The sequence below is a fragment of the Carassius auratus genome, chromosome 9 (assembly GCF_003368295.1).
Source record: "Carassius auratus strain Wakin chromosome 9, ASM336829v1, whole genome shotgun sequence".
In the NCBI taxonomy this organism is placed as follows: Eukaryota; Metazoa; Chordata; class Actinopteri; order Cypriniformes; family Cyprinidae; genus Carassius; species Carassius auratus.
Genome location: NC_039251.1, coordinates 32,623,818 through 32,651,622, shown reverse-complemented (window position 1 = coordinate 32,651,622; position 27,805 = coordinate 32,623,818). Strand labels below are relative to the sequence as shown.

The window sequence follows — 27,805 nt, the reverse complement described above, 5'->3', positions numbered from 1 at the left end:
CAAAACAATTTATTTAAATAGCCAAACAAGTTATATAATAATCATTGATAAAATATTTAATACATTTTGAAAAATTACCCAAGCATCTACTTGAATAAATGAGGCATTTATATGTACACTAGGACTGTAACATGTGATAAAATAAAGGTTAAACCATTAAATATGTATAATGTATTTTGAAAAACACACTGGTTAATGGCAAAGTCTTGGAAATAATTAATTTTTTTTTTTTTAAAGCAAGTTGTTTGAAAGACTATTTACTTATTATTATTTACTCATTTAATTCTAGCACATTAAGTGACTGTGTCCAGTATGTTTGATATTTAAAGTGTGTATCATACTAAAGAGACAGTTTTCCCCAAATATGAATATCTTTTACTCCGTTTATGTCGTCTTCATGTGACAAACCTGTTGGTTTTGATTACCAGCATTCTTCAAAGTATCTTCTTCTGAATTCTGCGGAAAAACAAAGGTCAGGGGTTTGAAAGAAAAATGAGAGTGGATTGATGCAAAAATGTAAATGATGACAGAAATCTGGGTTAACTATATTTTTAAATGCTTGAAAAATACACTTTCAAAAGATCCATAGCTTCCTGTTGGTCAGTTTGTCTCTTCATTTAGGATTCAGGATTTGACTCCAAGCACTGCTCTGTTCACAGGTGTCTGAGGAGGAACGTCTGCCATTTCTGAGATGACACTTCTCTTGGGTACTACAAAACATAAGTTAAAAGACATTTGTGCCACATTTAAGATAAATGTTTATTTATTCCTGCGAAGAAGCAACTAAAGTAGCAACAAAACTGTGATTCTGTTTTGTTGTCATAAGAGGTGAGCACTTGAACGTGTAAGCCCGCTTATATTGCAACTGTAAATTTGATTGCAGTGCATTGCCATGGTAAAAAATCCCTGCAACTATCTTACATATATTTAGTTAACTGAGATTATTTGAAAAGAATGTTCTTTTATAGAATTATACTAGTACAAACAAATCCTCTTCACTCTAACATCATTGAAGTAATTACATTCAGTTACATTCATAGAAACAAGAATATGGAAACTTAAATATTAAAATGTAAAAAAATGCAAGCTTGTGGGAAATATTTAATAAAAAATAAAATCTCTTGTTAAATGAATTATTGTGATTTGCTATCAGAGCCCAGAGCACAGCATACAGCAGATTGATGGAATTGCAATTCATGAATGGCGGCCACACCAATGTGTGATGTATCATTAAAACTATGAATATAAATCTATTATTTCTTCAAAATACTTTTTTTTTTCCAGCTTTTATGCTACAACAACCAAACTTGGTACAGACTTTGTGTCTTTTGACAGATTGTTACGACTTTTCTAATTTATCTAACTTCTATGTATAAACTATGCCTAGTAGTCACACTCTCTAGTACACAAGTGCAGTGCTTCCCAACCACATCCCTTGTCTGACACATGCAGACCAGGTCTTAGTGTCTGTAAGGGTTTCAAGATTGTAGATAACACTAAACTATTATCAGCCAACTAGAAAAGTGTCTCTCAAACCTTTCCTGGGAACATATTGAATCAATATTTAACCTCAGAACAATCTCAAAAATTGCTGAAGTCTGATTTTGTGGTGGCTGTGCTTTCAAAGTAAATTATTATAATGTCAATTCGAGTGATGAAGGGATTTGAAACTCCAACGCTATCTCATGACCAGTTCGTACATTTTTACGAGGTGACTAATTTGTACGAATTCGTACAGCCTCACTTGTACGTTAATGCAAAAACTGACATCAAAAACTCTGAGAGTAACCTCTGTGTCTTAGCAGGCACATCCTATTAAAGTCTGTTTTGTCCTGAGCAAGATGTGAGACAATATGATGCTTCATATCGCAAACAACAATACAATGTGTACTCTATGGGTGTTATGCAGTGATATACTGTTTTGCGAACTGGTGGTCAGATATTATTAAGTTGTGTACTGCTGTATGTTTCTATTAGCCAATTAAAATCCAAGAGCTTTTTATATTACTCTATTATTATTGCCATATTTAAAGCCTAACCTGATTTTACCAAGTGAGACAAGTTCCTGGGACAACATCGTTGTTGACCCTGGAACAACATTGTAATTATCCAATCAGATTTGAAGAACCAGTTTATAGATTTTGTGAAGTTTATGCTTAAAATCAGTGTTTGGTGCTTGTACATCAGTGTCATTCATCTATCATTTCCTCGGATTTAAGGGATTACTCATGGTTAAGGTTAGGTTTAGGTGTATGGATATGGTTAAGAATATATTTTTGGAGTAAAATGTTGTTCCAGGGTCAACAAAATATGTTGACCTAGGAACACATAGAACTTGGCAAAATCAGGACGTGCATATTTAAACAGGACTATGTATCAGTGTGTTTGTTACATTGCTGATTTAACCCTTTTTTTTAACCTTGTAGCTAAAAAGTATTAGGATATGAACCCATTTTCTAAAATGTCATGTTTTACTCTATAACACGTTATTTTGTGGAAGGTCTCATTTGGGCAGTGCTGGCATCATTTCAGAGTTTCACTCTCAGTATCTAATAAACAGTTATAAATTTAATTATGCAAGTAATCATTTTTCCTGAAGAGACCCATGACCTCTTTGTTAGAATTTTTGTCTTTGTTCTGCATTATGAGTTACTGCAGAACTAATGCTAATTTCAAAAAGTTGTTAACTTCCACCCATTTAATTGACTAGTTTCATTTCCCTTTCTGCTTCCTGAACCCTGAATTATACTTATTTATTTAATCTGACTTCCTTTCCATTTCATTATTAGGATGAACTATGGTGTTTTTAAATGTCTCATTGTGTAAATTCAACAGTGAAATGTTTAATCACAACATGCATTCAAGTGTGTATGATTTGATAATTTAAATTGGAATTAATCCAAGGGTAAAATCCTTACAACATGTTTAGCTGAGTACTAGAATATAGTGCAAAGTATGTAAAAAATCTTAGGTACAATGGAATGAGTGACTCAAATTCACAAGTGTCGGTATGTCAAATCACCCCAGAGAGAAAGTCAATATGGCCTAAAAATAATTTTATTAATCTTAGGCTGTGCTTAATGGACATAATCTTTTGACTGTATTCAATTTTTTCTCTTTTTTTTTTTTTTTTTTTTTTTTTTTTTTTTTTACTTTTTATAAAATAATAATAATAATAATAATAATAATAATAATTATTATTATTATTATTATTATTATTATTATTATTATTTAAGAAAAATAGTAGGCCTACTTTGTTATGTTATTTAAAAAAATTGAAGATTTAAAATCAGTCGCAATATGGGCTACTCACGTGAAATTGAGTTAATAGTTAGTTCTTGGTTTAGGGAAAGTTCTTGCTATAATCGTCTTGGTGAACAGGATAAAACTTTTATATGGACGTCTACAGATGAACACAATCAGGTCTTTGACTGCCCTCTGTTGGTGTAGAGATATATGAGATATATATGATATATGTTTATGCTTTAGTCGGTGAAGGAAATAACATATTAATTACGGTCCAGCTTGGTTAATCAAGTTAAATAAGCGCTTCAGTGCTATCATCCGCTGGTCGTTGATTGTGGGGTCATGTTTTTCCCTGGACTTACTTTAATGCAGCAGGGGAAAGTGTTTAGACAGCGGAAGAAAACAGCTTAAAGAGAGAATCATTGACTAAATGCACTTTGTTAACGCCAATCATTTACGCGCTTATTTAGAAATCACTAACAGTCGCATGTTTTCTTGTAAAATTGTTTACATTATAGTGAATAGGTCTAAAATATGATGTAGCAACATTTAAAGTGTTTTTTTTTTTTACCATCCTTTTTTATTATCACATAGAATACAGTAAATGAATTTGCAATGATCAAAATGCATTTACACATCATGCCTTCTTGTGTTTGAAACAGTGAAATCAGAATCACGCATTACCTCGCGAGCTCTGATTCACTTCAGAACTGGCGTCAGTATTCGAACTGGCCACGAGAGGACGCAGAATACAGCTTCAGATCCTCCACACTCTCCACACTCTTTAGTCATAGTCATCGAGGTCAACCTTGTATGCAAGACCAGCAAACAGATCATCATTTTTTGTTCAAAGTGATGCCATTATATATTCTGCTGATGGTCTGCTAAAACTAGTCTTACAACCAGGAGACTCTGAACATGTTGCATGAGGGATGTTTTAGGTCTGTTCAAATGTATCCAATTGTATAATATCTCAGACATGATAGTGCGGGTAGCCTATATGTCACAGTAGATACACTAATAGATAAGTAGCTATTGTTACAATAACACTTTTTAAAAAAGTAAAAGTTAATAACACCAAATGTTTTAAACTAGTTGTCTTTAATGCTCTGAACTTTCATAAAGAGATTATGACACTGTGTTTTTTTCAGTCTTGGGATATGATGGCACAACAAGTCAGGCGTTTAGTGGCCTAATTTATTAACTTAAGCCTATTCCTTACTATAACTGTGGAAACGTAGGTCAAAGTCGTTATGGAATAGAACAGAACATTATATGAACACCTCTGAACGGTCCACATCTGTTCTGTGAGCATGAGACGCACATTCTTCACACATGACTAAACGCATGTGCTCTGCCCCACTGCAGTGTGTGGACCCCAAGGGGCCTCCCACTTTAACACGGTAACAATATCTGTGATCGTTACTCGCTGTCTACTTTTACACACCTTTCCATGTTCCAAATGTCTAAACGGAATGGCAAGAACTCTGAAGAAGGCCTCGGCCTATATACGAAGCATGTTAACCAAGCAAAAAATAAAGATTACATGCTTTGTTACTGTCTCATCGCATTTTGCAGGTCACAACAGGTCCCATATAGGCTTATTCAGCCTGAATTTTTAATTCTATTTACTTTAAATAAATACCCACTGACATTCAGAAAGATTTATAGTTATAGCTTATGTTTAAGATACCACAAATTAAGGATAAGGATTTTCCTATTTACAATTTCTCAAAGATACATGATATTTTGGGATATGGCCTGGTTATAATTATAGTTTGTTAAACTGTAAATTACATAAATAAATAAATTGACACTAAACGCAGAGCACAACCTATAAGGAGCTATTCAGTGAATTAAGCAGGGGTCGTTTACATTTTGCTTAACTATGAAAAAATACATTCATCATATTTTTTACTAAAGCTGTGCCACGTGAGCGGTAGAATTAATCACAGAACATTTAGCTGTCAATTAAGGCGTTTATGCAAATAGAGCTTTTGGTAAGCCAAGCCTCATCAGGACGTTCAGAGCTGGTTTGATGAAGCGCTTCTCGCGTGCTTTGTGGCAGGCGCTTTTAGCTGTGCTGTATGATGAACGCCCAACTGATCGCGGTGAATGCACGCTAATTAAAACCTATAAATTATATTTTTAAAGGAGCTCTTAAGGCGCGTCTTGCGAGAGCGATAGTGGAGCATTCAGCCATTTGCCGCCTCACAATAGCGCGCTCTCCAGAATGAGCCAGCAATAGCCCTAATTATAAATTAATTAAGTGCAAACAGATAATTCTCGCGATAAGTGTTTAAAGCACCCAAATATTGAGAACGAGGCTATATAGCCTATGCCAGTCTGGCTTCACTCGTCCTGAATGAGATCTAAATTAAATACTAACGTAGGCTATTATTTACACAGTGACGTAGCCTACGCACTAGTTTTAGTAGGCAACATATTAGTAGCCTATTTATAAAATTAAGAACAAGCATATAGTTTAAATTTAAATTAGAGATTCAATTAGTAGCCTATATTTAAATACCCTATAGGTTACAGCAACATAGAAGTGGTAATTATTGTTTCATCAGAATTTATTTCTTTTTTTAATTTAGGCTAAATTAAGGCATTTGGAGAAAATTATATGCAGAAAACGCATTTGGCTTTAAATATGAAGTAGGCCAGTTCTATATTTTCGCAAATTGTTTTGTGATAGGTTTTCCATTTCTATTTATTGTCTTATTAATGTTTTTAACTATTTCTTCTCATAGTCTGTACACAGCTGAATTTATTCGAATATTTCTGTTTCATTTTAAGCGTGGAGGCAGATTTCAGCTACCAGAGCAAGAGCACTCTGTGTCGTTGGATATCTGTGCGCACAGGCGCGGAACGGAATTGGACGCTGACACACGTGGCAAAGAGCTCCTTTGTCATGGATAGGCTCCCCTCTCATCTATGTGATCTGATGTGTTTCCGGTTAGTGGCCACTAAGAGTGGTTGTGCACGAGCAGAGTCCCAGAATAAGAGGTGTCAAACTGAGGTCTGGCAATGCGGAGGGTGTAGGGGAAGCCGCGCACCGTGCGCTGTCAGTCCTATCCAAAGTGACAGCACGAAAGCGTTATCTCTCCACTAAATGTCAACAAGTTGACTTAAAATGCACTCACTTTCGCGGGAAATTAGCGCGTTGTCATGGATCCCTAGATAACATTGTCCAGTGTTTCGTTAGTCTATATTTGGAACGGAACAGGTTACAATCCAACCACTGGAGCGAATATCAAAGAGGGGAGCTGTTATGGAAGAGCAGCGGGGTCAGAGCGAAGATGACAGCCTGCCCTCTCCACCTCTGCTCCCGCTGCAGGCTGCGCACCACGCGCACACAACCACCAACTTTTTCATCGACAACATCCTCAGACCGGACTTCGGCTGCAGACGGGAGCATTGTCCAACTGTCCCTGGCACTCTTTGTCCGGATTCCAGCTGCAGTGCCGACAGTGTTTCATCTTCTGCCTCGTCCACCGTCTCGTCTCCAGCCAGCAGAAGGCATTCCAAGACCGACAGAGGGGAAGCAGCGAAATCTGGGCTCGTCTCGGCGTCACCCGTTGCTCTGAATAGCTCAGGTGAAACCTCCTCGCCCAGTAAGGACACTCACCAGCTTCTGTGGCCCGCCTGGGTTTACTGCACGAGATACTCTGATCGACCTTCATCTGGTAAGGCACCTGGTATAATATAATGCACTTTATAATACTAATAACAAAAATAATACTCTTCATTGTGTTAACGCCATATGTGTGTTTTTTTTTTTTTTGCATGAAACAAAAGCAGGAAAATTAACTTATGAATATCGTAGAAATCTTCCAGCTGACACACTCCATAATCATTGAAAAAATAATGCCTCGTGTTCATCATCCAGACAAATCTACCAAGTTATGAAACATAAAATATTTCATAAATGTTCTTATTTTATCCTATCTTTATTTGTTTCGTTTTATAGCATGCACGATCCAGACATAACACTCTCCGATGGTTTCCAAGGAATTAAGATTTACATTTTCTAACCTATACCTATATTAATAAATAAACGTCGTTTAGCCTAATAATAAACGTTCAGTGTTTACAAGATAATTACATAATAACTAATATTGCCCAGTAAATATTTTTAAGTTGAAATGGATAAAATTATCCGTTTTAATAAAACAGAAAACAATATCTAAATAAAATCTGTTGAGTGTGACATATCTCGCATTTTTGCTTTGAGGCTGTGATTTTAAGTTTATTGTAGTAACAAATTATTATTATTATTCTTATTATTATTTAGGCTACAATATCTAATTTTTCTTATAGCGTATGTCGATTTATTTTAATGTCGTAAATGTGATCCCCCTTGGTTTTCTCAATTCACCGTTCAAATTTGAAATAAATAAATACATTCAGGAGCACTAGACGTCAAAACGAATTTAATTTATGTATTTATTTTTTATTGTATTATTATTATTTATGTATTTATTTATTGCAACATAACAACAATGTAGGCCAGTTCAAATGCTGAACTGTTCCTCTGTTCATGTGTTGTAATGGCCTACTTTTATGTGTAGAAGTTTAATTATTATTTTCCAACAAACTGAAGCAACAATTCGCGTAGCTTATATTTTATATTTATATGTATTTATTTATTGGACAGGGTCAGCATAGTTAGTTCTGTAGTCCAGGTCTGTTCTTAAAAGGTAACATACATTTATAAAAAAAAAATATTATTTTAAAAGTTCTAAGAATTTTGATGCTTATTTATTCTAGTGATCACAGACAACAAAACTCAATACTCACGCCACTGCCCTTTTGTGTGTATAGTGCAAAATGGCTTTGGCATTTAATGAGATGGTTGATATTCATGGATTCGTCTCATTGTTGTCTCCACACAAGGCCCAAGGACCCGGAAATTGAAAAAGAAGAAAAACGAGAGCGAGGATAAACGACCCAGAACGGCGTTCACAGCTGAGCAGCTCCAGAGACTGAAGGCAGAGTTCCAGGCGAGCCGCTACATCACGGAGCAGCGGAGGCAGGCCCTGGCGCGCGACCTCAAGCTCAACGAGTCGCAGATTAAAATCTGGTTCCAGAACAAACGAGCTAAGATCAAGAAAGCCACCGGATTCAAGAACGGCCTGGCAATGCAGCTAATGGCGCACGGACTGTACAACCATTCCACCACCACCGTTCAAGAAGAAGACGAAAACTAGCAAAGACAGAAACAGAGAGAGAGGACAGGGGAGAACCGGGGAGTGAGATAAGTGTGGAAGACAAAAACTCACATTACTTGACCAGACGTTATAAAAGGATATTATAGCTACTTTATCAGCCTGTTTGGACAATCGGCTGTTTTTTTACAATACACATATGAGGAACCAGGCCTCATTAAGATTTGAGGATGCTATTAAAATCTAATGGATCGCGCTGGTTTGTTGTTTTAAATCTATTACCAGTCAAAGTAGACACTTTACATTTTATCTAAATGCCGTTTTTTCTTCTTCTTCTTCTTCTTCTTCTTCTTCTTTTTTTTTGTTTTTTTTTGTGTGCTGTTAAAAGCCATATTTCTTCGTGCCAAAGATGTTATTCGATTAAAGTAGATAACATTTTCTTTGATGATGGGATTTAGGATATAGATGGGAGACTTTTATATTTAATACTGTATTCAAATAAACCTCTTTTGTACATGCAAAACGTGGCGTCTAATTTTCTCCGTATTTTGCCCTACAGCTGCATTTTTATTTTTTTATTTTTTTATTTATGTATTTATTTTTTTTATTTTTTGTCTTGCACCGTGAATCAGAAACGGATCTCCGAAGTCATCAAACCTGCGTCGTCAAATTCGTTTCCCAAGCTTCTCACAATAAAACGACTCTCAGCTAGCCTTTTTTACTGTTTATCTGTTATGTATGTAAAATAAAAAATGCATTAACATTGTCATACACTGATAAGCGTAATGATTTCACCAGTAGTCTGATGTATTTTATATTAAGGCTATCCAAAAAATAATTAGGCCTACGTTTTATTTACAATAGGCTAGTCCTATTTAATATAGTCCTATACTGAGCTGAAGCCTAATTACTAACAGATGATGATAAAGACATTTACACAGACCTATGTTGGAAGATAAAATCATGGTGCAAAGTTATTTTGTTAGCTGGAAGAACAGGCCTATATAATGACAATAATAAGAAGAGCATAGCTCTAAGGTTTAACAAAATTAGCTGCCTATTTTACTAAGGAAATGTAAGCCTAGTTGTTTCATGTTTTCGCCGCCCATCTCTGTTTAGCTGAGGCTTTCAGAATTTGAGAGCAGTTTGAGTGACTGTTTCGGTGGTGTGTTTTGGGCATGCCGTGGCTTTTTTGTAACCGATTAATCAAACCAAGGACGGCAGAGAATCGTGAACATCTTATCCTGATGGGAATCACTGTTTGTTTTCTGAAGCTCTCTGCCCGGGGCAACATTTTGATGCGTCACATGGCATCTTCATTGGACCTGCAGCGTGTGTTGTTGGGTTCGTGGTTTTCTCACACCTTCGCTGTATGGTCCTGAGCGCGAGGCGCGCCTGGGCAGACTCGCGGAGCGCAGGAATTAACCACTGTCAAGTTCAGAAGCGAGCTACACTTGATTGAGATCTTGGCCTGTGTGTAAATCGACGTTTTTATCAAGTTCTTAAAAACCACAGTAGAAATAGCCTTCAAAATATGATTTAAAACAGGCTCATGCCTAACTCGTGTGGACGTTTTAAAAGAATGTCTGCCGGTTTAAGGCTTAGAAATCGCCAAAATAATAATAATAAATTATTATTATTAATAATAATAATAATAATAATAATAATAATAATAATAATAATAATAATAATAAAGAAAGTTGTTTAGGCTTTTACAGCAATCTTCGGATTCCATAACTCGATGCTCTGCTAGAAAATCAATTTTGCAGAGCATTTGGTAAGCGAATATACGATTAGCAAATTCGCCGCCATCAATCATTGCTTAAATGCTCACATTGCCTCTAGATTAATAGACAACATCAAATTAAAATTACAAAATAAAAATTGGGGACTAATAAACCGCGGTATAGTAGCCTACGAATAGGAAACAGTAGGAATGCATGTTACTTTCTCAGTTCTTTATGCAGGTTTTTATATATAAAATATATATATATATATATATATATATATATATATATATATATATATATATATATATATATATATATATATATAAGTGTGTGTGTGTGTGTGTGTGTGTGTGTGTGTGTGTGTGTGTGTGTGTGTGTGTGTGTGTGTGTGTGTGTGTGTGTGTGTGTGTATGTTAGTACTCTGTTCCAAAATTCCAAAAAATATTGTTTACCAGCACTCCAGTTTAGGTTTCTTGATTTACTGCTTCGTGGAATGGGCCTCCTAAATATATATAAAAAAAATTATTATGCATCCTAATAATTTTTTTTTCTTCTTTTTCACTGCTAGCCTACATTTTACATTTTTTTCATATAGCTTAGTGTAGTGGGGGGGAAAGTAAACTATGAGGCGCCGTGTAGGATTTAAATCAAACTTCGCTTATCAATACATACATAAAACACGTGCATATACACCTATAAATTACTCACATATACATGCATACTACTAGATGTTCAAAGATACATATATAAAATACACGTGTACAATAATATGAAATCGATACCAATACATATAATGTTAGCAACGTATGCATACACACTTGTGAATAAGTTGCATATACATATAAACTTGACGCGTGCATACATCTACAAACACTCGCATATACATATAAAATTGATCCGTGCATATATACCTATTAAACACTCGCACATACATATAAACTCGCTGCATACAAACACACCTGCACATTCTCGCATATACATATAAACTTTGGTCCATGCATATACACCTACAAACGCTCGCACATACATATAAACTCGATGCATACTCACCAATACATTCTGGCATATACATAAACTTTGGTCCATGCATATACACCTACAAACGCTCGCACATACATATAAACTCGATGCACGCACACACATCCATAAAACACTCGCGCATACATACAAAATAAAATTCACTAATGAATATAGTTCATACAAGAAAGAGGTATGATTTAATTGTGAACATACATATATTTGCAAGTGATTTCGTATGTGGATGTGCGTGAACTTTTCAGTGTAAACGGAAGGCATTTCAGTGCAAACGGAAGTCTAATATTATGTCTTCTTTATCCCGCTCGACATGTTTTTCAGAGTGACCTTAATAGCCGTGACGTTTGTTAGTGCTTTATTTGCGGGTGCAAGTTGCAATGAAGACGATATAGTCGATTTCTTTAATAGCGTATTACAGTGCCTAACGCGTATACAGCAAGAGCCGAGAGAGACACTTTATCGAGACTTAGATAACCATGCTAGAACAATTAACAGTCTTTTGTCCGTGGTTCGTTATGATCAAAATGCCGAAACCAGAGAATGCATCGTTATTCTCGAGACGCTGTACCGCACACTGCACCAAATCACACATCCGCTTGATATTGGAAGACCTGCTGGAGCTGGACTAGGACCAGTCCCACCACCTACATATATCACAGGCCACAGAGGTCGTCCGAGATACGACATTTCGTATGAGCAACTGTGTCATTGTCTGCGGCTTGGGTTTAACTGGCAGGGAATCGCATCCTTATTAGGAATAGACCGCCGCACTTTGTTCCAGCACAGGCAGCGTCTTGAAATCAGACCTCTGGAGTTTGCAGAACTGTCTAACTATGAGTTGAACACTCTTGTCAGACAGATTTTGCAAAGAACCCCAAATGCTGGCGAGACCTACATTCTGGGCAGTCTCCGGTCTCGCTCCATCCGCATCCAGCGTTGGAGGGTGAGACAATGTTTACATGAGCTAGATCCTATTGGAAGGTCACTCAGGCGCCGACGGGCCGTCAGAAGAAGAATTTATTCTGTGCAAACTCCTAACCAGCTCTGGTATGTCCAACAGTTATTTGTCAAATGTATTAAAATATCCCTTAAAATTAACTAATGTTAAAGAATTAAATGTTATTTGTTGTAATATAAATCATCCCGCAAAATAATGTGCAACACTATTAAACGATGGTTTAATTTTCCTATTCCACGTGACATTATAAAACCATTAAACACTTAGCAAATATAAGCCACTAATTAATTCTCTCTCTTAACAGGCATATAGACGGAAACCATAAACTGGTCAGATGGAGGCTGGTTTTCCACGGGTGTGTTGATGGATTTAGCCGCACCATTATTTACCTCGACTGTCTGAACAATAATAGAGCATCAAGTGTTCTGTCTTTGTTTCAAGAAGGGGTTCAAAACTTTGGATTGCCATCAAGGGTTAGATGCGACCATGGCATGGAAAACATTGAGGTTGCACGTTACATGTTAAATAGAAGAGGATTAAATAGAGGAAGTGTCATTACGGGTCGCAGTGTGCATAATCAACGGATCGAACGTTTATGGGCAGAGCTGAACAGAGTGGTTTCATATTATTATTCAGACTTGTTCACTTTCATGGAGGAACAATGTATACTAGACTCTCTGTGTGAGCTTCATGTATTTTGTTTGCATTTTATTTACTTACCTCGGATCCAGAGGGCAGTTAGGGAATTTAGGGACATGTGGAATAACCACGGACTGTCAACTGAAAGAGGACAAACTCCTCTGCAGTTATGGCACAGAGGTATTGTGAGTCATATTGGAATAAACAACACAGCTATATCTGGCGTTTTGAACAATGAAGAACATGTTGACATCAATGAAAACAGACCAGAACCTGAACTACAGACCAGGAATAATGTAATAGTTCCTGAAAACATTTACTGCCCAAATGACTCTACCTTGGCAAACATTCTGGAAACATTTAACCCATTACAAAATGATGGTAATCATGGAATCGATCTGTTTTTGGCACTTGTACAATTATTGGAAAGACAACAGGATAGAACACAGTAAAAGTGCTTTATTGCTATTGTTCTGACTTCGAACTCATAAACAAGTGTTAACAAACATTGCATTATGGAAATGCTTGTAAAATATCCAACAGTTGAACATTTTTAAATTCTAGTAAAGGTTTAAACAAGTACTGCTTGATTCTAATATTGCTTGAACATTATTTAATAAAGTGTTGTCATTAGAATAAAATAAATGCCTCAATAAGAACACTTCATAACTTTAACATCAATCAATTTTGTCACTTACTCCTTGCCAAATCCCTGGGTATTATTAATGGCAAATTCCATGTTGCTTTTAAAAGCACCATATGTGCTATATAATGGCAGTCGAAGGCAGTTGATGCATGTATTTGCTACTGGAAATCTTTGTGGAGTTTCTGTGTCATGGTGAAAGGCAATAGAAGGCGGAGGATGAAATCCAATTGGTGGGACCTGATCAGATCCTGTAGCAAATGCTAAGACTGCTCCAAGCCTTTGTGACCCCTCCTCTGAGTAAATAGAAAAAAGCAAAATATCAACAATTATACAGTGCATTCAGATCTAAAAAATTAAAACACAAAACTGATGCAGTGTTATGACAGATACCCCTTATTTTTTAAAAGGAGGAACATTATTTTTTTTTCTATTAAGTAGTAATGCCCTGACCAACTATTGCACATAACAGATGTTTACATATAATTTATAGAACACAATAATAGCCATATTTACAAAGACACCCCAAAAAGTTAAGATACACTCGTTCCTTACTCTTTGATGTTACCTTGACAATCAACACTTTTGTGACAGTTGGTCATGAATCTCATGTTTGTCCTTGACCTGGCTCTTAATGTATTGTGTTGCTTTCTTGTTGATATTTGCATCACTTAATATTTGAAACTTTAGTAACTGACGTGTATAAAATCTCTCAACTATCCTTAGTGTCCTTCGGATGAGACGTTAAACCGAGGTCCTGACTCTCTGTGGTCATTAAAAATCCCAGGATGTCTTTCGAAAAAGAGTAGAGGTGTGACCTCGGCATCCTGGCCCAATTCGCCCATTGGCCTCTGACCATCATGGCCTCCTAACAATCCCCATATCTACTGATTGGCTTCATCACTCTGTCTCCTCTCCACCAGTCAGCTGGTGTGTGGTGGGCGTTCTGGCGCACTATGGCTGCCGTCGCATCATCCAGGTTGATGCTACACACTGGTGGTGGATGAGGAGATACCCCCTGACTATGTAGGCGCTTTGAGTGTCTAGAAAAGCGCTATATAAATGTAAGGAATTATTTTTATTATTATAGTGTGAAAAGATAAATCTCTACTTCATACAGGTCCATCTCAAATTTGAACGTCATGGAAAAGTTCATTTATTTCAGTTTTTCAACTCAAATTGTGAAACTTGTGTATTAAATTCAATGCACACAGACTGAAGTAGTTTAAGTCTTTGGTTCTTTTAATTGTGATGATTTTTGGCTCACATTTATGAAAACTAGAGTTGTTCCGATTCCGATACTAGTATCGGAAATATCTCCGATACCACAACAAATTCTGGCATCGGCATCGGCGAGTACATGAACCCATATACCGATCCGATACCATTTTCTTAAAAAAGACCTAGTTATGACCGCAAGCTTTGCCTAACCGCTGCACGGTTCTTCTTCGCTGCTCAAAATGCATTGAAAACACAGGAAGTTGTGCTGTGTTGCCACAAGCAACCCCTGTTTAGAGCAGCGAAGAAGAAATGAAAACGCGTTAGCAGCCCTTATCTATATATGACTGGATCACTCATCACATTCTAAACTGCCAAAAGACAGTGAAGCCGCTTCTATATTATAGATCAGTGGTTAGCAGTATGTCTCTGTAGTACCGGTAGTTACAGACTCTCAAGTATATTCAGTACCGGCAGCTGCGTTCAGTCGCTTCCGTGTAAGTCAAAACGCAGGGCTCCAGACAGTAGCCGAATATATACTAGTGTCTGTGAATATTAAACTGCAAAATACTATTTAAATATTACTCCCGCAAAATCTACATCTCTGTGGGTGACTGGCACAGATGCGCGAGAGCTCGCTGTTTTGTAGTCTCTGCTGTGTGTCATGAGGACACGAACGCATAAACCGTCACTTCATGAGAATTTACCGTTTCATTTGAGAATACTGTCATATCATAAACACAGACACTCAAAGATCTTCATGGCAGCCCATTAAAATAAATGTTTGGTTTACATGAGTAAATTGACAATATATAAAGCTACTGTTGTAGCCTACAGTAATAATAATACATCTCTATAATAATAATAATTATGCCTAGATGGTTGCTTGTTTTTTACTTGTTAGAGATTATCTGATTAATAGATCTTTTTTTATATTCCTAGACTTATTTGTTGCAGTTTTTTTTATACAGTTATATTGTAAAACTTAAATACCTTTTTTAGTTTGCGGTGTTAGATTTTTGGCTGCATTTGAAGTTCTTTTTTGCATAAGAAAATAAATAATACTGTCAAATTCATGTTAGATAATAAAAATACTGTAATAAATACAGTAGTTCACCATGTATTTGTTCATGTTTTATTGAGGGATCTGTCTGAAGCACACCATAAAAAAATTCTAGCAATTTACACAGGGCTAGTAGTATATACAGCTGTATATACAGATATACACCCAGGTATCGGATCAGTACTCGGTATCGGCCGATACCCTGAGCCCAGGTATCGGAATCGGTATCGGGAAGAGAAAAAGGGTATCGGAACATCTCTAATGAAAACCCACCAATTCACATCTCAACAAATTAGAATATGGTGACGTTCCAATCAGCTAATCAACTCAAAACACCTGCAAAGGTTTCCTGACCCTTCAAAATGGTCTCTCAGTTTGGTTCACTAGGCTTCAAAATCATGGTGAAGAGTGCTGATCTGACTGTCCAGAAGACAATCATTGACATCCTTCACAAGGAGGGTAAGCCACAAACATTCATTGCTAAAGAAGCTGGCTGTTCACAGAGTACTGTATCCAAGCATGTTAACAGAAAGTTGAGTAGAAGGAAAAAGTGTGGGAAAAAAAGGATGCACAACCAACCGAAAGAACCAATCGAAAATCGATTAAATAATTTGAGTGAACTTCACAAGGAATGGACTGAGGCTGGGATCAAGGCATCAAGACTCACCACACACAGACGTATCAAGGAATTTGGCTACAGTTGTCGTATTCCTCTTGTTAAGCCACTCATGAACCTCAAACAACATCAGAGGTGTCTAACCCGTGCTAAGGAGAAGAAGAACTGGACTGTTGTCATTGGTACAAAGTCCTCTTTTCAGATGAGAGCAAGTTCTGTATTGCATTAGGAAACCAAGGTCCTAGAGTTTGGAGGAAGGGTGGAGAAGCTCATAGCCAAAGCAGCTTGAAGTCCAGTGTTAAGTTTCCACAGTCTGTGATGATTTGGGGTGTAATGTCATCTGCTGGTGTTGGTTCAATGTGTTTTTTGAAAACCAAAGTCACTGCACCTGTTAACCAAGGAATCTTGGAGCACTTCATGCTTCCTTCTGCTGACCAGCTTTTTGAAGATGCGGATTTCATTTTCCAGCAGGATTTGGCACCTGCCCACACTGCCAAAAGCACCAAAAGTTGGTTAAATGACCATGGTGTTGGTCACCAGACCTGAACCCCAGAGAGAATCTATGGGCTATTGTCAAAAGGACGATGAGAAACAAGAGACCAAACAATGCAGTTGAGCTGAAGGCAACTGTCAAAGAAAACTGAGCTTCCAGACCACCTCAGCAGTGCCACAAACTGATCACCTCCACGCCACGCTGAACTGAGGAAGTAATTAAAGCAAAAGGAACCCCTACCAAGTATTGAGTACATGTACAGTAAATGAACATATATTGAGATTTCTCTTTATATTGCAGAAAAATTTATAATTTACTGCTTCAAATCAATGAGCTGATTTAAATTATGATGCACTTCAAATATATTTGAATGAGAAAGCAAAGAAATGCTCCAGTTCTACTAATCATTGTCTGTAACTTATTAAAAGTGAAATGTGTTTATTAAAAAGGTTACCTTCCATATCCTGCAGGTAGTCCCTCCAGAAAGCAATAACTCTGTTCTCATTCGCTCGTTTGTTGCTCCCATTCTCTGACCACTGTATTTCAAACAGGTCATCCATTATATCTGCTGTCAGTTGATTTGGTTGGTGACATAACACAGATCTAAAAGCTTCTGGGTGTTTTTGGACTTTTGCAAGGACTCCAAGAGTTTTTAATCCATCCCTGAACCTATAATAAGATGATTTAGCATGATTCATAATTAAAGAGAGATTTGAAATAACAAAATTGCATTAATTAATTTTATTAAGATAATAATGAAATAATTGCATTTTCTAATTGTATTTTATTTTAAATACATTTGTTTGATTCAAAATATTCATCCAATGGACTGTATATTTCTGAAGTCCTAACAAACCTTTCAAATGGTCCACGAACACGATTCACCACCTGAAACATCAGTAAGTCTTCAACCAGCCTGTCCCTGTCAGCAATGCTTCTTAATGGCCTAAGACAACCTGCGTTGGCAATGTAGTCCATAATGGGCACAGTTGAGTGTTGTAGCTCTTCAAGAGTTGTGGCTTCAGAAACCTGTATTGTGAAAAAGGGGCATTTGCATTTCAAATTTAATCTATAAATATTTAAGAGAAAGTTTTCTATAAAAAATATTGTTATACGAAGCTATGGATTTTATAAAGGAACACATTTTTAAGTAAATCTGAGAAAGCATGATGCTACTGTACAAGTAAATGAAACATGTATACTGCAGTTTTAAGCAAACCTTTTTGATTTTATTATAAAGCTCAAAGTCAGCTACATCGTCCAAGACAGGTATGCACATGTCTGGCCCCTGAACTAAACTGTCAAATAGGGTCTTAGACAAACAACCCGGTGCAGGTCCTCCATGTACAAGGCTGACTGCAACTGCTCTCCCTGCTATGAAATACCTGTCCTCCCTGATGGCTGACATAAAATTAGAGAACACAAGTCAATACAACAGACTTCAAAGATTCTTAAAATTATGCAATGTAGAATAAAAGTTCTCAGATATGTACAACAAACAGCATAAATATAATGTATACCTTGGGAATCAAGAGCCAAGTTGAGACTGTCCTCTTTTCCCTCAAACATTGATGACTGCATTAGTGCCACTAGTAGCAGCCGTAAAAATTCTCGCCTTGGACCACCCAGATCAATAGCCTCTTCATACTTTCCTTTATCATCAGAAAATTTGATCACCATTCTGTTATTTGGATTGTATGAGAGTCTTGTAAATCCCCGTACAGCACCATCCAGCACAGATGCACGGTTTATATTAAACTTGCAGGTTTGATTCCAGTTTATTTTTGTTGCAAGTTCTTCCAATATTTGCTTGATGGGGATTTCCACATCAGGGGGGATTCTGAAGAAGTACAGGTTTTATTATTTAAATGTCATTATAATTCAAAAACATACAATAACATCATTATATCATGTTACACAAAAGGACTGCATGGTAGAGAATGTTTATTCCAATCACTATTGAACCAGACTGATTAAAAAAAGGTGCAAACTATGCATGAACTTAGGGAGTTGGCATGTTTTTCCATAGACTGGTAAAACTATTTGTAGTTTTTAAAAAGGTTATGTTTTTCTAATCAAATTCTACAATTATAAACATTTTCTAGATTTGGAAGACAATGACTGAATTGTCTGTTTAGTAACAATGCAACTACTGGAATGATTCAGTAAACAACATTTAAGAAGTATCAAACAATTTAAATGATTGAGAATCCTATCACAACTGAACTGAAATATCAATAATAATAGGAAAATACACCTAAAGGAAAGTGTGTACTTTGTAGTGTAATGGTTTGATACATGTCAAAAAATTTGAAAATAAAAATTTGGATTTTAATTTAGAATCAGACTTAATAACTGAATAATACTCACATCTGGTCCTCAATGCTTGCCATTATGGCACAGGAAAGATCTTCATCCTCTTCCTCATCTTCAGATGCTGCCCGAATGAGAGAAAGGTAGGTATTATAATCACCATCCCAGGAAGCAGATCTGAAGGACTGGTCATTGTGCCAACAATGAGCTGGTGAGTTCTGTCTTGTGTAAGGCTGGCCACTGGCAGAGGACTGTGCACCGATGGAACTGGTGGAGAATTGAGCTCTTGTGGGGGATTGAACTCTGGTGGAGGACTGCACACCAATGGAACTGGCTGAGGATTGAGCACCGATGGAACTGGTGGAGAATTGAGCTCTTGTGGGGGATTGAACTCTGGTGGAGGACTGCACACCAATGGAACTGGCTGAGGATTGAGCACCGATGGAACTGGTGGAGAATTGAGCTCTTGTGGGGGATTGAACTCTGGTGGAGGACTGCACACCAATGGAACTGGCTGAGGACTGATCACGGATGAAACTGGGGGAGAATTGAGCCCTTGTGGGGGATTGATCTCTGGTGGAGGACTGAAAAGTAATGCTGTGAACTGAAATCTGAGAAGAAATTAAGTAATGTACATTAGACAAAGACCAAAAGTGCTCGAAAAGAACTGAACCAAGTCAAAAGCGGCACTCGCCATGTTTTGTGTGGAAGACTGATCATTCAAGTCAGTGGTCACATTCTCTTCAGGAACAGCACCCTCAGACTGGTAGACCCTTTCACCAGGCATGTCAACCTCAAAGCAGCTGTCATCAGAGCTGTCTGTTTCAGCCTTGGAAAACAATACAGCACATGAGATTTCTTGTCAAGCAATGTATTTTGCATAGTTTGTAGTATTGTTGCCACTTCACAAGAGTTTTTAACAGTGACTAAAAAAGGAAAAAGGAAAGCTAAAAATAAATCATTGAGTATAAAAACAAGTTAACACTGCATAAGATACATTTAGACTACAGTTGTGCTCATAAGTTTGCATACCCCTTGGAGAATGTGCAAAATGTTAATAATTCAAACAAAGCAAGAGGGATCATGAAAATTGCATGTTATTTTTTATTTAGTACTGTCCAAAATAAGCTAATTCACATAACAGATGTTTACATATACTCTACAAGATAAAATAATAACTGAATTTATTAAAAAATGACCCCATTCATAAATGTTTACATGCACTTCAATCTTAATACTGTGTGTCATTTCCTGGATGATCCACGACTGTTTTTAAATTTTGTGATAGCTGTTCATTTATCTCTTTGTTGGTCTTAAAAGGGTTAGTTCACCCAATAATCAAAATTATGTCATTAATAACTCACCCTCATGTTATTCCAAACCCGTGAGACCTCCGTTTATCTTCGGAACACAGTTTAAGATATTATAGATTTAGTCTGAGAGCTCTCAGTCCCTCCATTGAAGCTGGGTGTATGGTATACTGTCCATGTCCAGAAAGCTAAGAACATCATCAAAACATCATCAAAGTAGTCCATGTGAAATCAGATCCGGTTACATCGAGTGATTTGTTCGCGAACCGGAGATGACAAACTGCTTTGTTTTGAACTCTCTCAGACACTGAAGAGAAGACAATGCTGAATAAAGTCATAGTTTTTGCTAGTTTTGTACCAGAATGTATTTTTGATGCTTCAAAAAATTCTAAATGACCCTCTGATGTCACATGGACTACTTTTGCCACGTTTCCACCGAAATTACCCCGAACATTTGGAACCAGGAACTTTCTTCCCCAGGAACTATTTGGCCCCTCAGACCTGCTGCTCTCTGCGTTTGCACCACGGTCTAAAGTACCGGGAAGATTAGGCAAATAGACTGGTGTCGTAGATCTGCACGCATTTCTCTATACAAAGTGTGCTGATTTTGGATCCTCGTTAGTTCAGACTTCGCGCATTCGACTCGAGAGTTTGATGTCCGCGACGACGCAGTTCTGGTAATTCTGCAAACAGCAGCGTACTTGATAACATCAGTCAACTGACCATGGCTACTGCAATTTTCCTCTGTATATTTAAAAATAAAACGAAATATTACATCAAATACCACTGCCTCCTTTCGTTTTTATTCAAACATAATAACAGTTGCAGAAATGTTCTTAGTTCAGTGATGTGTGTATATACAGCCATTACAATGAAACAAAATATTATATAAATATAACTTTTTTATTTTTATTTTCATTTTAACATATAGATAAAATTAATACAGAGCAAAGATTACCTGTTAGATTTACCCAAAACTTAATTATATTTTATGTTTAACCACTAAAGAGACAGAGCCAGAAGCACACATCAGAAGGACAAGACAAGGCTGATCGCGTGGAGCTCACAGTCTCCGAGATCGGTGAAACGCTTTTTTAAATAGGACCTGTCTTTATAAATAAACCACAGATTTTAGTTTTAAACAACTACATTTCTCGCCTGAAATACTTTTAAAATTACATTTCATGACACAATAACAGTCATATTTTGAAAATGTTGTTCCGAATAAATGGTGGTTGAACTCAACCAATGAGGTGTGAACTCAACCAATCAGGATGTTTAGCCCCCAAGTCCTTCCCCTGAAAGTTCCAGAACTTTGAAAAAGTACTACCTCACCAGCAGGGACTTTCTGAGGGGCATATTTTTACCCTGAACTTTATTTAGTTCCTTGTTCCTGCGGTGGAAACACACAGAGTACCAGGCCAAAATCCCTAGTTCCAGGGCAAAGTTCCTGCGGTGGAAACGCAGCTTTTGATGATGTTTTTCTTACCTTTCTGGACATAAACAATAGACCGTGCCCACAGTTTCAATGGAGGGACTGAGAGCTCTCAGACTAAATCTATAATATCTTAAACTGTGTTCCGAAGATAAACGGAGGTCTCACGGGTTTGGAAAGACATGAGGGTGAGTTATTAATGACATAATTTTGATTATTGGGTGAACTAACCCTTTAAGCATTTTAACTTCCGGCTGTTCTTCAGAAAAATCCTCCAGCTCCAGCACAATATTTGGTTTCCCAGCATCTTCTGCATATTTGAACCCTTTCCAGCAGTCACTGTGTAATTTTGAGATCCATATTTTAACAATGAGGACAACTGAGGGACTCATACAGAACTACTACAAAAGTTGAAAACATGTACTGATGCTCCAGAAGGAAACACTTTGCATTCACTTTGCATCTTCAGGTGTCTTCTGGGAAACATGCAAGTGTTTATGTAGCTTCTGAAGTCCAGTACTAAGTCAGTAGTCCCCAGTGTGAAAATATGGATCTCAAAACCATACAGTCACTTTTGGAAAGGGTTCAAATATGCAGAAGAGGCTGGAAAACCAAAGAATGTGCAGAAGCTGGGGGATTTTATGAAGAACAGCCGGCAGTTGAACTGCTCAGTTGAGTTGAATTGTCAATTTAATTTTGTATCACAAAATACAAAAACAGTCATTGATCATCCAGGAAATTATACACAGTATTAAGACTGAAGGGTATGTAAACTTTTTTAAATGGGGTAATATTTATAAATTTAGTTATTATTTTATCTTGTGGAGTATATGTAAACACCTGTTATGTGAAATAGCTAATTCGGGACATCAGTAAATAAAAAAACAAGCAATTTTCATGATCTCTCGTTTTGTTTCAATTATTAACATTTTGCACATTCTGCAAACTAAACTTATAAACACAACTGTACCTGGCATGAAACAACACTATACCCTATAAGGAAGCCCATATGGAAAAGAAAAAAAACACACCAGTCTTACCAAGAGTAGTGGTCTTGAGGGTTTTACATATAAGGCCTTCAACCTGAACACCTTTAAAATCAAGCTGCCATTCAGTTCTTGACCTTTACTTAACATGGGTGTAATGAGCTTGTTGCCACATCCCATAAGTATTTCCAAACTGCACACAATGAAAACCAGTGGTATTAATACACTGTCAAATAATACATCACACAGTACAACATTTACAATAATAAAAAAAACAACTTTAACCTGTTTACCTTACATCTGGTGGCACTTTTTCTTTGAAGGCTTCTTTGATTTTTCTCAAAACCGTCATGCTGTCCCATGATTTGTCAAATTCAAATGCATTTAATATGTGTCCAATCTCATGCAAGTGCTGTTTATTCTTTTGCTTTACTACTGCATTATCGTCAGGGGAGGTCAACAGTATAACATCTTTATTAAAAGTACGATGGTACTGTGTCTTTGGCCTGTAAAAACAAACACAGCTTAACATAAAGCTTCAATTAACAGCATTTATCATAAATTATTTGACATCCTTATTTGAAAATGGCCAAGCTCACTAGTGGGACTGGGACTTTTGTAGGGAAGACATTTTATACTTTTTTAACTATAGAGGCAGAAAATTGTACTCTCCCCCTCCCCAATACCATTGCAGACTTTTTTCTTACCTTTTTCTACATCGAGACTGCCAATTGCCATACTGCTGGCGAGTCTGATATCGTGGTCCTTGAACTTCGCCTCCGGATGATGTTGGCATCGTTTGCCTGTTATTTATGCTTTGTATACCAGACGTCGAAGGCCGAAACAAAGTGCGCAATTCAGATTCTGTTTCTGACTGCATTTGAGCAGATGGCGACACACTGGATTCAACTGAATTAGCAATTGATCTAATAATAGTAGGCGAAGCAAGAACATTTCGCAAAATGTTAATTGCTTCAGTTGTACGATCTCTGTCCATGATGGTAAATGCGGCAATTACAGGTTCCTTCCGTTTACGCTCAAACTACTTCCTTTTACACTGAAATGCCTTCCGTTTATACTGAAATGCCTTCCGTTTATACTGAAATGCCTTCCGTTTACACTGAAAAGTTCACGCACATCCACATATGAAATCACTTGCAAATATATGTATGTTCACAATTAAATCATACCTCTTTCTTGTATGAACTATATTCATTAGTGAATTTTATTTTGTATGTATGCGCGAGTGTTTTATGGATGTGTGTGCGTGCATCGAGTTTATATGTATGTGCGAGCGTTTGTAGGTGTATATGCATGGACCAAAGTTTATGTATATGCCAGAATGTATTGGTGAGTATGCATCGAGTTTATATGTATGTGCGAGCGTTTGTAGGTGTATATGCATGGACCAAAGTTTATATGTATATGCGAGAATGTGCAGGTGTGTTTGTATGCAGCGAGTTTATATGTATGTGCGAGTGTTTAATAGGTATATATGCACGGATCAATTTTATATGTATATGCGAGTGTTTGTAGGTGTATGCACGCGTCAAGTTTATATGTATATGCAACTTATTCACAAGTGTGTATGCATACGTTGCTAACATTATATGTATTGGTATCGATTTCATATTATTGTACACGTGTATTTTATATATGTATCTTTGAACATCTAGTAGTATGCATGTATATGTGAGTAATTTATAGGTGTATATGCACGTGTTTTATGTATGTATTGATAAGCGAAGTTTGATTTAAATCCTACACGGCGCCTCATATTGAGATAGATACATACATACATACATACATACATACATACATACATACATACATACATACATACATACATACATACATACATATACAATTTTTTATTTTATTTTTATGAATATAGTCTAGGTGTTGCATGCTGACATCTTCAAATATTGTTAACTCTGATGTTAACACAGAAGGAAATCACTGGTGTTGCTCCATTCACTCTGGGTGCCACAGGGCTTGTTTGTCTCATCTGGAATTTTCACCACTTCTTGGCAGCTACATTAGACACAGATCCCTTTTATTGAAATAACAGATTAATTATATTGACATAAACGTGATATGTGATGAGAAGGGGTTAAAGCATCCAAAACTAGTAAATGTATCTTAAAACATGCCGCTAATAAATATCGATGACAAAAAAAAAAAAAAAAAAATCTGAATGAACAGCTGTATTGGACTTCATAATCAAACAATATCACAGATCTGCTGTGAAGTGTCAAATTTAAAAATATTACTTTATATTCAGTGGATTCTTGTTGTCTAAGTTATGAAAAGGTTATGCAAAGTTGAAATACTGAGAAACCAGAAGAGAGTTTGCAACATGCCAGGAGGGAATGAGTTTAAAATACAGGAAGTACTTAGAGACTGATCATAGGGGGACTTGTCAAAACTGAATGACTAAATGAAAATGGAGTATCATTTGCTTATTACTGAAGGGTTTCATTACTGGCGGACTCAGAGTCTGATGTGATAGTATTATAACACAGCACCGGACAGCTTTGTAGGGGATAATTACACACCATAGCATTCACTGAACATATCTACACATCCAAAAAGCCAAAATACTGGCAGAAGATAACACTGACCATCAGATAACCGCCTTTGACCTGCAGGCAATTGCTTAGAACTGGCCAATATCACACCGACTCACATTTTCTTCAGACAATCGCATCCACAAGTGCAACAGAGCTATTGCATCTAACATTTAACAGTCACGGGTGATATTTGTACTTTGCTCTGATACTTTAACTTGTAAACTATTCTCAGTGTGCACCAGGACACATGTTGCATGTGCAATAAAAAAGAAAAAGTCTACGATGAATGAATTTACCACAGTAGCATGTGTGCGATATAGTTTTGCATGCATCTGAGACAGAGCCACTTGTTTGTGTGAAGCAAGAGTTTGTTGCATGCTTGTTTGCATGTGTGAGGTTAATTGATCGATTCATTTAGTTGTAGTCTACTGTGCGATTTAAAAATCACGTCTCGGCTGCATTGAGCACATGGACTCCACCCCTCACCTTAACACACATCCCATCTGTAAAGAATACGGTAAAATTCCTTCTTTGACATCCACCACTGATACAGAGCAGACGAGGTTTAAATTGCAGTGTGTGCATGTCTGCAGGATGTCAGAAGCTACCTATTATTATTATTTCTCCGACCGGACAGAGTGAGAGCGGACATATGGCCTCAAATCACACAGACACGCAAAACACACAGTCAGACGAGGATGAGCCAGCCAAGTGCAGACAAGATATGCTCCGGATAGAGGTAATAAATCTCGGACTGGGATTGACTGTGACAGTTCAGATGCTATCAGACAGTCAGTGGTCAAACAGTATAACTAACCGAGCAACATGACAGGCATCATCCATAATACAAGCATACACACTCATTATAATGTTCGTGAACGCAGCCACACTGACAGGTTATTCCTGTGGAAATAGAGGAAAATAGAGAAAGCAGTATATACATATGACAGAGAACAGGTAATAAGTGACTCAGTGACACTGAACAGAGTATACTAGCCTAAGGCTATCACTAACACACACACACACACACACATGCAAACACATTTTTTAAATGGTGATTGAGATAAGCACGTTTAACCTGAACATAACCTACATTATTATCTGTTATCTATACCATTCATGATCAATAAGAAGCGAACTATAATACCAAGCTTTTAAAATCACCTGACAACACAAGTCTTCTCCGCAAGCACGGCTGAAATGGCTTTACTGAGACCCACACACTCCATTTGTCATTGTTTTACTGTCATCAGCTGATTTATGTGTAGGAGAGATCAGGAAAAGGGGCGCACAAGCTCTCTGACCTTTTGATTGGTGCTAAAAGGATCAGGAGACCGGAGAGTAAAAGAACATTATGGAATCAGTCGCCTCATTGGCTCTCAGAACGAGGAGAGCTGTACACGCAGGGCTGTTGTCAAGGAAACAGTCGCTGAGCTTCATTTTAAAGTGAATGATGAATACACTCCGAGCAGATCCTCCTCAGATTATCTATCGCTCCATGGTTCATTATTCTTCAGAAGGTACAGGCCTAATGACGGGCGAAGAACACAAATCTAGCACATCTTGTAGACGTTCAGATAAACCTTGATCAAATATTTCTTCAGTAAAAGTATGAGTAAAAATACTTGATTTTGTTATGTACTGAAAAAAGACTGAACAATGTTTATAATTTATTCTAGCCAGCACTAGTCAATAATGGGTGCAGACATTAAATATGCATTGACCTGAATACAAACATTTAATTATTCTGTACCAAAATGTGCCTTAAATAACTTCAGTATACTACAATATTTATTTACTGACAAAGACAAAGTGCTCAAACAAGTGAAAATAACAAGATATTATATATATATAATTAGGTAAAAACAAAATGTGTGTACAGTATTTTGCAGACATCAATAGATAAATGTGTTAGCATTTTAAATTAAATTAATGCATTTAGCAGACGCGACTTACAGTGCATTAAGGCTTTAATCAATTTTTACCCATCGTGTTCCCAGGGAATCGAACCCACAACCTTCTGGTTGATAGTGCAATGCTCTACCAATTGAGCCACAGGAACACATTTTGAGAAGAATACTATCGAAACATACACATTTTATATAATTTGGGCATCATTTGCATTTTTTTATAGTAACCTAAAGTATGGACAAATGTGTACATGTGGATGAATCAACATCTTTGGGATGAATCAGAATGATTCAAATGTATAATTCATTTCGTAGCATCTGTTTTATGGGCTTATACTAGCTTGCCCCATCACAGCTGATTTAGTTCATAAATAACTGACAGTTATCACCCATATATGATTATCATTTACAATAGCCAATAATATATTAAATAAGTCACCTGTCACGCCATCAGTCGCTCACA

At 36.9% G+C, this 27,805-nt stretch overlaps 3 protein-coding genes and 1 long non-coding RNA gene across 5 annotated transcripts; 2 read left to right on the top strand and 2 right to left on the bottom strand.

Annotated features, from left to right (window-relative positions):
• Positions 1-55: 55 nt before the first annotated feature.
• Positions 56-26,938, bottom strand: LOC113109076 (uncharacterized). The gene is made up of 3 exons (XR_003292841.1): positions 26,597-26,938; positions 10,603-10,652; positions 56-710 (listed from the first exon to the last, which is right to left on the bottom strand). It is a non-coding gene; the product is annotated as an uncharacterized LOC113109076 (long non-coding RNA).
• On the top strand, positions 3,253-8,943 carry en1a (engrailed homeobox 1a). Of its 2 annotated transcripts, none has more exons than XM_026272617.1 (2): positions 3,253-6,938; positions 8,149-8,943. In XM_026272617.1, exons 1-2 carry the CDS (start codon positions 6,524-6,526, stop codon positions 8,460-8,462), a joined length of 729 nt encoding a protein of 242 aa, XP_026128402.1. In that variant the 5' UTR covers positions 3,253-6,523; the 3' UTR covers positions 8,463-8,943. The 2 variants fall into 2 exon arrangements, with proteins under 2 accessions (XP_026128402.1, XP_026128401.1); XM_026272616.1 differs by having other exon boundaries at positions 8,137-8,943.
• LOC113109073 (uncharacterized) lies at positions 11,483-13,457 on the top strand. Its single transcript, XM_026272615.1, has 2 exons — positions 11,483-12,232; positions 12,448-13,457. Exons 1-2 carry the CDS (start codon positions 11,496-11,498, stop codon positions 13,232-13,234), a joined length of 1,524 nt encoding a protein of 507 aa, XP_026128400.1. The 5' UTR covers positions 11,483-11,495; the 3' UTR covers positions 13,235-13,457.
• LOC113109072 (uncharacterized) lies at positions 13,446-24,564 on the bottom strand. Its single transcript, XM_026272613.1, has 10 exons — positions 23,567-24,564; positions 23,153-23,365; positions 22,914-23,052; positions 19,823-19,957; positions 19,186-19,739; positions 18,336-18,655; positions 18,035-18,216; positions 17,672-17,844; positions 17,270-17,484; positions 13,446-13,721 (listed from the first exon to the last, which is right to left on the bottom strand). The coding sequence occupies exons 1-10, from the start codon at positions 23,854-23,856 to the stop codon at positions 13,477-13,479; spliced, it is 2,466 nt and encodes an 821-aa protein (XP_026128398.1). The 5' UTR covers positions 23,857-24,564; the 3' UTR covers positions 13,446-13,476.
• Positions 26,939-27,805: the final 867 nt, after the last annotated feature.